Genomic DNA, 14,597 nt, shown 5'->3' on the forward strand with positions numbered 1-14,597 from the left:
AACATATGCAATAAACAGGAATGCATGCCGTTCCGTGTAACATCGTCATTAAAATCCCTCACGGCAAAATATAAATGGGGCGTTCATAAATTACCGCTCATAAATCCGGGTGATTCCCCCCCCCCTACATCATTTTTATCACCAGATGGCTCCCGTGGGTCCACTTGGAGGAAGGGAAATGGGAGGAAAGGTGAGCAAAATGTGCTTCACTTTTCCCACACGTGAGCGATAGCGTTCCTTTCGGCTTCCTAAATAGAGAAGGCTATGTTTTAAGATAGCTTTTGCGGCTGGAAGCCATGTTTACATCGAGATACAAACATGGCCGCCAGCCGCAATTTCTCTCTTAAAATAGTAGGGTGCGTTCGTAAAATAGTAGGGGGTAGGCGCTTCGCTCTTGCTCTATAGGGAATAGGGATGAGGGATCTAAGTTAACTTTCCGATAGATGGGGATAATGGTTTCCCCACTTGATGGCTTCCTTATTTTGCCGCTAGGTGGTATCAAACGTAAGTCAGTATGTGACCAGCAGAGTTCATGGCGTACGTGCCACGACCCATGAGGGAAAGAATGCTTGATAGGTAAATGAAATTATAAATCTTTATTCATTTTCTGGTGTTGCTGAACTTCAGCTGATGCGGTTGCATGGATAATGGGAACAGTTTGTTCATCATATCATAAATATCTACCGTCTAAAGTGACGAGCTACACCTGAGACGCATAGTCACGTTTTACCTATTTTGGTTTGCCTTACCTAGAGAACACGAACCAACGGAAGCCCGATTTTGAAGTTGGGATTAATACCCGTTAATCTTCCTTTGAAAGCTACTCTTTAATGACAGCTTGAATAAAATGTAGATAAGTACTTAGCCCATCTCGAACAGCTTGATTTTTTAATGATTTGGCTCCAGATGTTAACTGTGTTGCATTTCTCTACAGGTTAAACATCATTCTTCCATGCCATATTGTTTGCAATTATAATCAATATCGAACAATCTTGAATCAATTGGATCTAACATTTGAAAGGTGAATTCATTATGTTTTAACAAAGTTTTACATAATAGTTGATCAGGATGACAAACTGTATGGTACAAATCATGTGATAGATTAAGAAATCCTGCTTCTTCTACTTTATGTTGTAAGTACCTGTCTAAAGCTACAAGAATGTTTGCTTTTTAACTTTGCTTGCATGCACTTAAATACAAGTACAATGCAACAAAACTGGTTGGTAGGGTTGGCAAGGAAGCAACATTCTGTTCCCTTATCAAATAATGTGATAGTAACTTCTTTTGTGTGTGATATAGGTACAAGAAGTCTATACCAATGGGAATTGGTGACAGTTTCACTAATAAAGGGTTTTCCGCATCACACCCTAAAGTTAATTTGGGAAAGTAATCATATGGCTGTGTTATATATTCTGCTAATTGGTTTTCCCTATAGAAATTTAATTGTTATGTTTTGTACAACATTTTCCCTCCAGAACAAATTTGCTGCAGGATAAGCAATTATATTCATGCAGTTCTAGTAAAGAAATACTAATCAATATTTTTATACCAATAAAACATGGTATATCATGAGGTAAAAAACTGGGAAAATAATTTAGTGAAATTTATTGCACGTGTATGAGAAAGTCTGTAATATAAGATAAACTATTACCTTGCTGGACAACTGATACAGAAAAATCTGCATTAAAACAAATCAGAGAAAAGTTTAATGTACCAATTAAGTTCCGGGACTTATGAGAATATACTTACTGAAGCAAAGTTGAACAACATACGCGTAATAACTCCATACTATGACAGTAACTATAAAAACAACCGGAATCCATTTTAGGGCACTACCACACGCCACACAACTATTGACGAACTTGTTAACTCCAGCCATTTTTTGCGAATTCTAATACTAATACAAATACTTATAGATGAAAAACGTGATGAAGATGGACACATTGATATCAATATTTTCCAGTTAATGAATACAAACAGAAAACTGACAGTTCATTTTACTGCTCCCCTAAGTCTCTTTGATATCAATATTTTCCAGTTAATGAATACAAACAGAAAACTGACAGTTCATTTTAGTGCTCCCCTAAGTCTCTAACACTAGTCCCAATAATACCTGAATGAAAGCGGCATAGTTGCCAGATGACAAAATCAAAGGAAATTCGCCCGATGAACACAAAATTTCATTAGGTAGTCTGCGTTCTACGAGTTCACACCTGTGTCTGTGCTCTGTGTCCACTGTCTGGTAAGGAAGATTATCTCAAGATCTAAGACCTTCGACTGATGAAAAGAATTAAAATGATCGTTAACCTGTTAGAAACTTTTAAAATCATGATGAAGTTGTGATTTTCGAAGGAAAGGCTGGTTGTAGCGAGCGATGTGTAGGATTCAGGACGATTATGAATAACAGTCCTAACCTGCTTCATGGATACTTTTTCTTCTGAACACGTGGTGTGAAATATTTTTTCGGCGCGCTCCGTGGTGTGGTCACAGTTGTCTTTTTTAAGTTTCTTTCGTTTATTACCAAGCTTTGTAACGGCAATTAGAGTATTCAAAATCGAAAGTGAAAATTGTCAAAAGGTAAGTTATTGTCGTATTCTCGTCGTATGTTTGATAATTCAGTAATTTGTTACCGCCATCGATGTAAGGTGATAATGTCTTTACTCCTTTTCCACTGTTTTAGATTGCAAATTTCCCATTATTAAAGACCTAGCTCTTTAATGGAGATGTCTTTCATGATAAACGTCTGCACTTTTCCAGTCACAGTGAGGGGAAATTTGTCTTTAAACACCCAGTATCGAGGAATTTTGAAGTAAGCCATCTGTGTTTCACACAGTTATGTTTGATTATTAAGCTGCTATACCAATTCAGCAATTAAATAATTCAATGTTTACCCTTTCAGAACAAAAATTCTTCAGTTCAAGAGGATCTACAGTAGCCTGGGACTTAATTCGAACCCAAGCACAAATTTCTTCACCTAGTCTTTCATCAGGCACCCCTATAACCTAACTCATAAATAAACATGTGCAAGCAGAGGTAAGATTTCAAAGTCATATTATGTTGAGGCTGAATTTTGTTAACCTGTGCCTCTTGGACGGAAGGGTGGGTGTGAAGGATCTCCTCAATTTCGCGTGGATAAACGTTCTCTCCTCCACGTATAATCATATCCTTAATCCTTCCAACAATTTTACCATAGCCGTTCTCGTCGAGTACTCCAATATCTCTAGGTTCATTCAAAACGAAATTAGTTTAAAGAGGCGAATTTCTTTTGGCAACAATTGCATATCATACCCGGAGTGTATCCATCCGTCCTTGATAACTTCGATAGTTTTGTCTGGTTGATTCCAATACCCTAACATAGTGTTGTATCCTCTTGTACAGATTTCTCCTGGGGTGTTGATAGGCAGAATTTCATTTGTTTGTGGATCGACGATTTTCACCTTAAAATTGAATCCATATTGATCAAGTTAATTGGGTGTTAAAACCTGCAGTTTACTTCGACGTGTTCGCAAGGGTAGCCAACTGTAGAACAGCGCAATTCGAAGCTGTCCGTAGGTAATGTCATGAATGTCGTCGGGCTGCATTCCGTCATTCCGTATAAAATCTTCGTTTGAAATGCACTAATCATTATTCTGAAACATGGAAGCATAGCTTATTTAACAAGGTACTGCAAAATCCTTCATGTTCAAGTCAGTTACGGTTCCTTTGGCTATTTCTTCTGGACACGGTGCTCCAGCCATAATACCCGTAGACAGGCTTTTTAGATCGTATTCTTTCAAGTTAGGCAGATTGAGGATGTCGACAAACATTGTAGGGGTGCCATACAAGGCTGTACATCTTTGTTGTTGTTTTTTCAAATTTGCAAATTCTATCTTTTTATTCAAATAATTGATTGTGTTTGAGTTTCAGGAATACCAACCTTTCGTGATGGATTGCTTTGATTGCCTCCTTTGCGCTGAAGACAGAACTTGGAAAAACGCAGGTTGCTCCATGTGAAGCTGCGGTTAATACGCCAACCACACATCCAGCGCAATGGTACAGTGGAACAGGGACACAAATCGTTTGGAGCTGTAATCAACATCACCTTGTTCCAGTTAATTAGTTTATCTGGTAAATATTTTTTTTTACCTTTTTGTCATAGCCTAATCTCAGTCCAACAAAATAAGAATTGTTGACAATGTTGTAATGGGAAAGTGTTGCTCCTTTAGGATTTCCTGTTGTTCCCTTAGGTAAAAAAAAAAAAAAATTGATCCTTTTAAGTAAACAAACAAAGCGTATCTATTTGAAAGCCAAGAGAAAAAAAATCTTACCGAAGTGAATTGGATGTTAGCCGCTTCATCAACCTGAATTTCTCGCTGAAGATTGTGAACTTCAGCCACCTGAGCTGGAGTCGCCATGTTCATCAAATCTTGCCAAATTATCGCCCCACTAGAAAAAAGCCAATTTCTATTCGTTTATTAGGCCCATTTGTCGATTTACTTGTTAGAAAATGACCTGTTTTGGGGTTCATCTGATAGCACAACCACTCGTTCGAGGCTTGGTACCGCATCGCTAGTAACGCGGAGTTCACCATTGGAAACGTTATCGGTGGCACCTTGTCGATCCAGTTGCGGAACCAGCTTGCTTAAGATATCTATGAGGTCCGTGTTACGAAAAGTTTTGGCCGCTACCAAAGCTTTAACTTCAACTTTTTCTAGCGCGTAGCGTAGTTCTCCAGCTTGATATGCTGGATTCACGTTCACCTGTGATTTTCCAAAAGAATTAGACTTAGCTCAGGAAAAGGAAAACATCACGTATTTACAAGAATCAGTCCTGCTCTTGCCGCTGCCCATTGCGTCAGTAGCCATTCATAAGAATTAGGACCCCAGATTCCGATCCGATCACCACGTTTCAAACCTAATGAGCGCAGTCCAGCGGCTACTTTATCGGCCTTAAAGATAATAATAATAATCGCTGAACTTTTTTCACATTCAAAAAATCCGATCCCACTTCAATCAGCACTTGATGAAATGTCTTTCTTATGTTTTGATGGACAAACACAGCAGCTGTCCGGTCTCCAAATCGATCCGCAGCTTGCTGAAGCAACTGGCCCAAGGTTAACCTAAGCAAAGGAATATGGCGTGGTCCACTCAAATAGCTCGTTTTAAGTTTTTCGTGTTGCTGGCGGCTAGATGTCCTTGGAATAAAGGGCAAAGTCAGTTCCCAATACGTATTAGAACTCTTTGGAATCGTTTGTTTTCAATCAATAGTTAAATATGGGTCTGGATTAAAAGGTTTTACGTGTACCTTTCATTTGTGTAGATAGATCTGCGTTTATTTCCTTCTAATCCAATCCTTAAAGGAATTGAACTTGCTGTTTTCCTTAAATAGAGAAACCTATCAATGCCTCGAAGATAACCCGTCAGCATGGCGTCTGCGGTGACTGCGTTTGCAGCAACTGGTTGAATTTCGTGTTTACAAACAGCTTTTTTCTCAAGGCACAGTGATACTAACAGTATGGTTTTGCAACTTTACTTCTATTTTTAAATGCCTATGCTGGTAGCACTGAGTGGTAGTTGCTTAACCTTCGGTCGATTCTCCGCAACGCTACCGTCGTGAAGGGTGCGATAACTTTTGTGTATGAAATCACAAAGTTGTTTGTTTGTTTCCGTAATTTTCTAATACTTAATCTTTTTGTTTTATTCTTTGTATTTTAATAGATGCCTAACTATGGAGGAAACGAAATTTATTTGCGATCAAAGAAGAAACAAGGACGCATTGCATCGTGGATCAAAAGATGTATCAGAAGTGAAATAAAAGAACAGGCAATGTGAGAATACCGAACTATAGATTTTATTGGTTCGGAAGGGGGTGAATAGGGTAAGAGATTGAAGCAAAAATTATTCCTTTCCATGCTAAATAATTCAATGTAGATATATATATATTTGTTAGATTTCGTCATTTTGTGTTAGAAGTCGCTTGGAACGATTCAATGTGACCATATGACAAGCTACAAATTCTTTGCACCCTTTAGAAGATCCGCTCTTTATGTTTTAAGATCTAATTCTTTTACAGAAAGCTCTCTCATAACGAATTTTTGTACTTTTCCGGTCACCGTGAGGGGAAATTCCTTTTTAAACATCCAATATCTAGGAACTTTAAAATAGGCCATCTGTCATTTTCAATACAAACGTATTAGTTATAAACTTGTGATATAATTTATGGAAGTAACTAATAATTACCCTTTCTGCACAGAAGTTCTACAACTCGATAGCATCGGCAGTAGTCTGAGACTTGCAACGGATCCAAACACAGATTTCCTCACCCAGTCTTTCATCAGGAACTCCTACAACCTATTTCATAAATTCAAAATTTCAATGTTTATTTAAGGTAGGACTAATGTTTGCTTTTCACTTTGTTTACCTGGGCTTCTTGGACTGAAGGGTGGGTGTGAAGGATTTCCTCAATTTCGCGTGGGTAAACGTTCTCTCCTCCACGTATAATCATATCCTTAATCCTTCCAACAATTTTACCGTACCCATTCTCGTCAAGAACTCCTATATCTCTAATATTGCCCAAAACAAAATCAGTTAAAAGGGGTGACATAGTTATGCCAAGAATGACACTTCCCACCCGGATCTTATCCATCCGTCCTCGCTGATGATTTCTTTGGTCTTGTCTGGTTGATTCCAATAACCTAACATAGTATTATACCCCCTTGTACAGATTTCACCTGGAGTGTTGATAGGTAGGATTTCATTGGTCGCAGGATCGACGACTTTTACCTTCAAATTCAACCGTTATCTATGAAGCAAGTTGGATGTAAAAAAAGCACGTTACCTCAACGTGTTCGCAAGGATAGCCAACAGTGGAGCACCGTACCTCAAAACTGTCTGTCGGTAACGTAACAAACGTACCTGGGCTGCATTCCGTCATTCCGTACAAAATCTTTGTAGGAAATTTAAGCAATTAATCATTATCTACGACCAATAGATGTAGGTATTTAATAAGATACCGCAAAATCCTTCATATGTAAATCATTTATGGCTCCTTTGGCTATTTCTTCCGGACATGGTGCCCCAGCCATAATACCTGTGGACAGGCTTTTCAGGTCGTATTGTTTCAAATCCGGCAAGCTTAGGATGTCGACAAACATGGTCGGAGTTCCGTACAGAGATGTGCATCTTCAATGAAATAGTATGTTATTACTCTGCCCTTTTTTTTTTTTTACAAAATATATTTAATTTTGAACCTCTCATTATGAACTGCTTTGACTGCCTCTCTAGCGCTGAAGACAGGACTGGGAAAAACACAAGTAGCCCCATGTGAAGCAGCAGCCAGCACCCCGAGACCGCATCCAAAACAGTGATAGAGTGGAACAGGAACACAGATGGTGTGCGGCTGACCAAGGAAACCACGGTTGAAAACTACTGCCAATCAATCTCGCAAGCATTTAAACCTTTTGGTGATACCCGACTCTCATTCCAACAAGGTAGGAATTATTGACAATATTTGAGTGTGAAAGCGTTGCTCCTTTGGGATTTCCTGACATAAAAAAGAATGAGTTTATCATGGTAATTGATAGTAGGCAAAATGGTAAAAAAAAAATGGTAAAAAAAAATGGTGGTCTACCAAAGTGAACTGAATGTTAGCCGGTTCATCCACCTGAATCTTTCGCTGGAGATTATTGACTTCAGCGATCAGAGCTGGAGTGGCCAAATCCATCAAATCCTGCCATCGTAAAGCTCCACTATAAACAAGTTAAGTAAGATATAGTGAATTATAATCGATTCAGATTATGATAAGAACTTATCACTGACCTATTTTGTACATGATCTGATAAAACAATCACTCTTGTTAGAGTAGGTACCAGAGGACTTGAGATTAGTAATTCATCGACAAGTTCTTGTTGATTATTGGTGCAGGATGTATAAAGCTGTGGAACTATCTGACGTAAGATGTCCATGAGATTCGTTTTTCGAAACGTCTTTGCCACAACCAAGGCTTTGACTCCAACTTTGTTTAACGCATACTGTAGTTCTCCAGCCTGGTACGCCGGATTTATATTCACCTGATAGTAAGGGAAAACGTTATTGTATTATAGATTTTTAAAATGCAATACGCAGGATTACAAGTATTAATCATGTTCTTGCTGCGGCCCATTGTGTTAGCAGCCATTCATACGAATTAGGTCCCCAAATGCCAATCCGATCGCCACGGTTTAATCCTAATGAGAGAAGTCCAGCAGCTGCCTTATCCGCCTGAATGGAACAGTGATTATTTCTAGTCCAGTTCGAATATTCACTTATTCTTACATCAATCAGCACTTGATGGAACGTAGTTCTGATGTCTTGGTGAACAAATACGGTAGCTGTTCGGTCTCCAAACCGATCCGCAGCTTGTTGCAACAATTGGCCCAAAGTTAGCCTGAGCAAAGGTACATCTCGTGGTCCACTTAAATAACTGGTTTTGAGTTTTTCCTTTATTTGACATCCGAATACCCTTGAGAAAAATGTAAAGTCATCTCTACGTTGTTAACAATATTCCCCAGATAGATGAGGGAAAGTTGTTAATGTCTAAAGGAAGTGAACTTAAAATCGTATCGTATTTGAAATGCAAATCAAACCTTGATGTGAAGAAAAATCTAATATGATTTCTTTTCAATTGACGGCGTAAAATGTTGGTTTGGCCCAGTTTTATCACCGCGGACATTACCATACTATTTGCATGACCACACATAATCATGATGTTACAGTGGGACAGCTTTGCAGCTACTATAGCGAGTTGTAAAAAAAATAGATTAAGTGTGTTTACTATCTCATATTCTAAGCCCCTCCTCTGAGCCGTTATCTGGCACTGTTTATCAGAATCCACGTTCGCTCGTATTGATTTCAATGGTGTTTCGAACAATCCAAAGTTCGCGTTTTCCTTCTGTTTAAGTCAAAATTCTCAGATGCCAAGATCATGCGGAGAATATAATTCTGGCATCTGGGAATGTTCAAATGTTCTGGCATCCGGTTCAAAGTTGAATGGCTGTATCCCCCCCCCAACACAGAAATTCCGTTCCTCAACTAAAGGTTAGAACTATGTATGTAATACGCTAGATTCATTCCGTGTTAAGATGTCACATTAGTAAGATCATTAGTATGCAAAGGAAATACCCATGCCACTAAAAACGAAGAACACCGGACTTTTACTTACAAGAAAGATTTTGATACTGAATTGATTTTGCTACTAATTTCCCGATTGAAGCACCTTAACGTAAAGAAAAGGGAATGATAACTTAAGGTTCGAAATGCCGTTGAAATCAATATGTGCTAACATCAGTACTGATGAGTAGCGTTAGTTATTATGGTGGAGTTGTTTAGAATGCGTTATAGTAAATGTATTTATAATTTTTCTTCTGAACCAGCTATAATAGTTGCAATTCTGTTTCGCTAGAACATTGTATGTGTTGTCATGTAAACAGCATGGTACCGTATGGCATGATGAAAGCACAGAATACTTCGTAGTCTGTGATGAATGTGTCATGTACTAAAACATTTTGTCTTAAAATGAAAAGGTATCATGTCAGATCTCTCATTACAAAAAGTTATATTATAATAACAAACTTGGAATATATATAATTTCATATGGAAATCTTTTGAAAGTTAGGAACAAATCGTCTTGCTATATTTTATTATTTGATTTTAAAAAAAAATATTTAAAGCAAACAATTCAGAAAACAAGTCTAACTAACCGTTTTATTTGATCTCTAGTTCGAAATATGCCAATCCCACTTCGAGCGATCCGATAATTTGTCGTGAATTCATCCCATCTTCCATCTTTGGTATAGTAAATTCGGATCTGCTATATTAAGTAGATGTTGGTCTTTCCGTCCAAATTCAACCTTTTTCATTTATTTGTCTGTTTTTCCTTTTTTTACCCTTTTCATTCATTTCTCATTTGGATATAATTAGAAGAAGAATCGCAGGATACCAAGATTGACAGCAAGACGCCAGGGATCATAAACCAATGACAGACAACCACGTTGGATTGTTCCTTCGTGATAAAATGTATCCCCGCTCCCTCCCTACAGTGGTAATTGCAAAAAAAGAAAACATGTAGAGAATGGTCAAATGCCAATACAGCATCAAACAACATCTAATGACGTTAATCTCGCTAACTGTTAAACATCTTTTCATTGCTTGTTTTAATGTAATATCACAATTAACATTTCACCATGGCTATATCCATCAGTTAAAGACAACAAATTTTACAAAGTTGTAATTCAGTCCATATTGAAACCCAAACAAACAGATTTACATGCCACACCAGAGATGAAAGGGAACTTCTTCTCTGTGCCATACTAACCAGTCTGCAATAAAAAAGGACCGCATTTTCGTGATTCTCATACAATCTGGAGTAGAGTTCGTGTGTTAGGATTACATACCAAAAAGTTTGCATATCTGGCCAAAATTCAGTATTTTTATTTTGGTAATATAAATTATTCGCTGTGTCCCAAATTGTGTGGAGATTACAAGTCTCTGATTCGTTTCGTTGTGTGCTTTGTAGTTCTGAAGTTCTTCGTTACTTCCGGTACACTTCCGAAAATACAATTCCGTGCATAAAAGACAGTAAGGCACCCTAAGTTAAAAATCAAGTCGATCATATACGAGTGTGTTCCATATTCCAGAATGCCTATTGTATAAGGTTTTTAAAACCTTTGTTGCTTCGCATTAAAACCTCAAAGATTGAACGCTACCGTCGTCTGTCATGTCCGCCATTAGCTACGTAGACATGTAAACATTTTCGCTCTGTTGTTTTTTCAAGTTTTTCCCTTGTTTTGTGCATCTATACTAACGAGTAAGTAACCTGTAATCATTATTTTTATCCAGGCGTTACTATGTTGCTTTACTTTTAGAGTTAAGAAGGTGGAAGCCTCTTATGTTAACCAGCAATGATAAGTTGAATGCAGGTAGCAAGCAAGCCAACGCCCAGCTGGTGCTTTGAAAATGCAATCTTCTGATTTTTCAGAGGTTTAATGTCCCCCAGTTCTTCTTCAGAGCATAGCAGAAATATTATTGGCAAATTTTATGCTAGAGTATTACTTGGCAGTGAGTCTCTCGCATAGAATCATGAGTAGACTTAAAAGGATTGGCTGAACTGTTTCATGCTCGAGCCTCCTAGCTGAGCTATTACTATTTAACATATCTGCCTTTTTTATCTATATCTAGAGAACTAAATGGCTTAATAACCTTTTTCATCTTTGTATTCAATATTGTGATACTTCAGTTGTACTAGATTCCCTGTTTTGAACTTCTTGAATCTTCATTCAACTAGCATAGTTATTATGACAACTGTTTGTGACATACTTGTTGAAAGGAGATTGAAGATATGGAATGTTTGATAATCATTTAGCAAAAGATTCTTTTTTTACAGAAGTAGCATTCCCTGCCTTCATTCAGTTTCATCATTATGCTCCCAGTAATTCTAGGAAACAACTCAAGCTAGTTTTTGTTTTAAGTTTTGTCATTTTTAAAATCCTAGCAAACCATAATCATACTTTGATCTCTTTTTTATCTATTCTTGTGTTGTTATTTTATCTTATTTCTTTACATCTATTACACAGGGTCAATAAAAAAGACAGTCCTGGTAGCCGCCTCATCGTCGCCTTTGCCTTGGCCATCGTCTCATCGCCGTCTTCGCCTTTGCCTTGGCCATCGTCTCATCGCCGTCTTCGCCTTTACCTTGGCCATCGTCTCATCGCCGTCTTCGCCTTTGCCTTGGCCATCGTCTCATCGCCGTCTTCGCCTTTGCCTTGGCCATCGTCTCATCGCCATCTTCGCCTTTGCCATCTCCAGCGTCTCATCGCCGTCTTTACCTTTGCCTTCTCCATCATCTCATCGCCGTCTTCGCTTTTGCCTTCTCCATCCTCTCATCGCCGTTTTCGCCATTGCCGCCGTCTTCGCCTTTACCTTCGCCATTGCCCTATCGCCGTCTTCGCATTCGCCCTTCACGGAAAAGTCCATCGAAAAAGGATGCAGCTTAGCAGACAGCCCACGGCGATGGAAGGAGTTCATCGTGGATCGTCGGCTTGGTATTATTTTGTTTTGTATTTGTATTGTTATGTGTAAGTTAACCCGTTGGCTGCCACCCCGTTTGCGTCCCATTTTTTTTGTAGCTTGTAGGGACCGGGCGCTGTTCTGCCCCATGGCCATGGGGGGAACAGTCGCCGCGCCTTTAGGCGCCATAGGCAATGCACCAGTAGGGACTTCTCTTTGTCGGCGCGGTGATAGATTTCCAGGGGTGTGCATTCCCGGAATGGTTTCTATCACCGTGCCAGCCCGGACTTGTCTTCGGACAAGTCCCATCTTGTTCGCGATCCTTCTGACGTGATGCGTAGCAATAGTAGTTTAAGCAACCTACGGGTTGCATGGCCTGGCAGCCAACGGGTTAACTTGTTAATTGTATATTTATGTATATTTGTATGTGTTTATATGTATGTAATAATGTATGTAATGTAAATTATGTAAAATAGTGGCGGAATTGTTGGGTGGAGGTGGGACAATAAAAACAATTCAAATTTAATTTACTTTGTTTTGTATTTCATTTAACGATATAAAATATTTTAAAATTATAGATATTTATAATTTGATAAATCGTTTTATCAATCGATTTTACTAAATTTCAAACCGTCGATTTTTACAATCCAACTAAGACATTCACTTTTTGTCTTTAAAAAACCCCTCAAAGAACCATCAAACAACAACTGTTAAAGAATATTCCAGATTAAAGGATTTCCTTGACTTGCAATGTATGTGACGTGAGATTGTGACAGAATCGAAACGACGGAATCGATCGTCGAATCATTAGATGATGATTGTGACAGATGTGACAAACTCAACTAGCCAGTAAAGAACAATGTCAAGACCAAATTCATCTTGAACTTGTCTTTGTTTCTTGTGTGTGAGCTAATAATCCACCGATGCAAGATTAATACTGGAAATCTTGTATTTAACTAACAGAACAACAATAGCATTCCTCTCTGTCACTGAATGATTCTGCAGCCACCACAGTACATCAGGTACATCCCGAAGACCTGAAAGTAAAATTACAAAAACTTTTATCTGTTAACAATAAATTCTAACATTACATGTCACCTTCAAGAATCTCCGAGATCTAGATAGGGAAAAAGATTATATAGAACTACTTTCTTTACTTATCACCTTTAGTACAAAATGGGTGTATTAGACTAACGGAATGAAAACGTGTTAGCAAAGCCAAGCCATGCTCCTCCTTTAAAACTTTAAAATAAATGTGGTACAATGTTTCTTTGACATGAATTTTTGCCATAATACCTGTGACAACTCTGCATTGATTGAATTCAAAGATGCAACTCAAAAAACACGGAATCGGTGGTGAATTTCAAGAAGAGAGGCGGCTGTTTAAGCATCCATCCTGAATTTCAAGAGGAGACACGTACATTTAAGCATCCAGCCTCAGTCCGAAGCCACGCGAAATGAAACATATGACGGGATAGCTGACGTGCCCATAAAAATTCTATGGAGTTAGTTATTTCTCCCCTAGATGTCTAGAAAATATGGTCAAGGCGCCACCCACTTTGAAACGAAACTTGAAAGTTGAAACCCTCCCACCTTTCCATAAGCGAAGTAAGCCCGACTTTCTTGTAAAAAAATAACTCATACTGTTTCTTCCAAGTCAAATTGAACTAAATTTTCAACTTTTTGTCAAAATATGAAAAAAACGACATCTCTTGGAATTCGACAAAAATCCCACGGTGTAACCAAAATTGAACGGTAATTTTGATTTGGTCATTGGTTTTCTCGTTAAATGTCCCGTTTAAAAAATAAATGAAAACAAAATGCTGTAAGTGAACCTCTATTACCGCTATCGCCAGCTGTTGAGAGAAATATCGTAAAAACGGGGTCGATGGTACAATTGGTACATGTCATTTTCACATAATCTCATAGGGAAAATTTGAAATTGAATAACTAATAAACTATAGTTTTTACGAGATTTTAATAAAACGGAATGAAAAGCTTGTAAACGAAAACGAAAAAAAAAACACAGAAATTTCATGCATGAGATGTTGCGATATGTATTAAAAATCGCAACTAAAGAACACTTCTCATACTATGACAAATGGTATATTAGTCCCAATCTTACAAAGAAATTACACAATTGCCGATAGGAGCGTAGAATATTTCAAAGAGGGCTAAGATGAAAGAATTTTCTTTCAATGTTTGTTCATTATTTTATATTTATTTTTTTTTGTAATCTTTCTTTATTTTTTCATTACTCTGCTTGCGCATTTATCTTTATTTACCAAGATATTTAGTAATCAGGCAAAATGAATCAGCGTGAAGCCAAATTACTCTCCTCCTTAACACTCTGCTGCTGAATGCGTTGCTGGATGGTTATGTACTGCCGGATCAGGCGGGATATCTCGTGCGCTTGATCCGTTTGGATGCGGGTGACGCGCTGCTGCATCAAATTTCCGCACTTCATGTCCAGGAAAAGGGGACCCTCTTCCGATTTGACTTTGCGAGTCGATATAACCTCGGAATAAGGATAATGCATCAAAGTTTCCTATTAGAAATCGAAGATCAATATGACGT

General features: G+C 38.2%; 3 protein-coding genes and 2 long non-coding RNA genes across 8 annotated transcripts in view; 1 reads left to right on the forward strand and 4 right to left on the reverse strand.

Moving 5' to 3' along the window:
- Positions 1 to 417: 417 nt before the first annotated feature.
- Positions 418 to 7,405, forward strand: LOC116926368. The gene is made up of 12 exons (XR_006649767.1): positions 418 to 576; positions 754 to 849; positions 935 to 1,021; positions 1,300 to 2,577; positions 2,681 to 2,809; positions 2,900 to 3,033; positions 3,907 to 4,107; positions 5,697 to 6,168; positions 6,232 to 6,366; positions 6,703 to 6,971; positions 7,060 to 7,173; positions 7,263 to 7,405. It is a non-coding gene; the product is annotated as an uncharacterized LOC116926368 (long non-coding RNA).
- Positions 2,494 to 5,443, reverse strand: LOC116926441 (medium-chain acyl-CoA ligase ACSF2, mitochondrial-like). Of its 4 annotated transcripts, XR_006649762.1 has the most exons (14): positions 5,284 to 5,443; positions 4,987 to 5,173; positions 4,799 to 4,927; positions 4,492 to 4,739; positions 4,308 to 4,425; positions 4,126 to 4,221; positions 3,917 to 4,065; positions 3,666 to 3,834; positions 3,494 to 3,601; positions 3,289 to 3,437; positions 3,079 to 3,220; positions 2,892 to 3,002; positions 2,631 to 2,818; positions 2,494 to 2,525 (listed from the first exon to the last, which is right to left on the reverse strand). XR_006649762.1 is itself a non-coding variant. In XM_045177266.1 (13 exons), exons 1-13 carry the CDS (start codon positions 5,403 to 5,405, stop codon positions 2,699 to 2,701), a joined length of 1,848 nt encoding a protein of 615 aa, XP_045033201.1. In that variant the 5' UTR covers positions 5,406 to 5,443; the 3' UTR covers positions 2,494 to 2,698. The 4 variants fall into 4 exon arrangements, 2 of the variants coding, with proteins under 2 accessions (XP_045033201.1, XP_045033202.1); XM_045177266.1 differs by having other exon boundaries at positions 2,494 to 2,818; XM_045177267.1 differs by having other exon boundaries at positions 2,494 to 2,818; positions 4,987 to 5,164; positions 5,284 to 5,440.
- On the reverse strand, positions 5,808 to 8,763 carry LOC116926416 (medium-chain acyl-CoA ligase ACSF2, mitochondrial). Its single transcript, XM_045177273.1, is given in 13 exon segments — positions 5,808 to 6,148; positions 6,219 to 6,329; positions 6,400 to 6,541; positions 6,610 to 6,761; positions 6,817 to 6,924; positions 6,992 to 7,160; positions 7,229 to 7,377; positions 7,436 to 7,527; positions 7,605 to 7,726; positions 7,797 to 8,047; positions 8,109 to 8,237; positions 8,292 to 8,478; positions 8,603 to 8,763. Coding segments are annotated over 13 exon segments (1,857 nt in total). The 5' UTR covers positions 8,722 to 8,763; the 3' UTR covers positions 5,808 to 6,022.
- Positions 8,764 to 12,951: 4,188 nt separating this feature from the next.
- Positions 12,952 to 13,495, reverse strand: LOC123474748. Its single transcript, XR_006649766.1, has 3 exons — positions 13,317 to 13,495; positions 13,119 to 13,262; positions 12,952 to 13,057 (listed from the first exon to the last, which is right to left on the reverse strand). It is a non-coding gene; the product is annotated as an uncharacterized LOC123474748 (long non-coding RNA).
- Positions 13,496 to 14,110: 615 nt separating this feature from the next.
- The window catches only part of LOC116926383 (unconventional myosin-XV), a 31,668-nt gene continuing 31,181 nt past the window's right edge, over positions 14,111 to 14,597 (reverse strand). Inside the window, 1 exon segment of the mRNA XM_045177271.1 lies at positions 14,111 to 14,568. Within this exon segment, the coding sequence (XP_045033206.1) occupies positions 14,335 to 14,568 (234 nt within the window). The 3' untranslated portion in view covers positions 14,111 to 14,334.

This window comes from Daphnia magna, linkage group LG7 (assembly GCF_020631705.1).
Source record: "Daphnia magna isolate NIES linkage group LG7, ASM2063170v1.1, whole genome shotgun sequence".
NCBI lineage: Eukaryota > Metazoa > Arthropoda > Branchiopoda > Diplostraca > Daphniidae > Daphnia > Daphnia magna.

Excerpts from the sequence above, each read along its gene's own strand:
- LOC116926441 (XM_045177266.1), bottom strand. The coding sequence starts at position 5,405 with ATGCTGACGGGTTATCTTCGAGGCATTGATAGGTTTCTCTATTTAAGG. Across the intron at positions 3,438-3,493 it reads ACCCTTGCGAACACGTCGAA|GTGAAAATCGTCGATCCACA; the intron begins GTAAACTGCAGG and ends TTCAATTTTAAG. Across the intron at positions 3,003-3,078 it reads CTTCCGTCCAAGAGGCACAG|GTTATAGGGGTGCCTGATGA; the intron begins GTTAACAAAATT and ends TTTATGAGTTAG.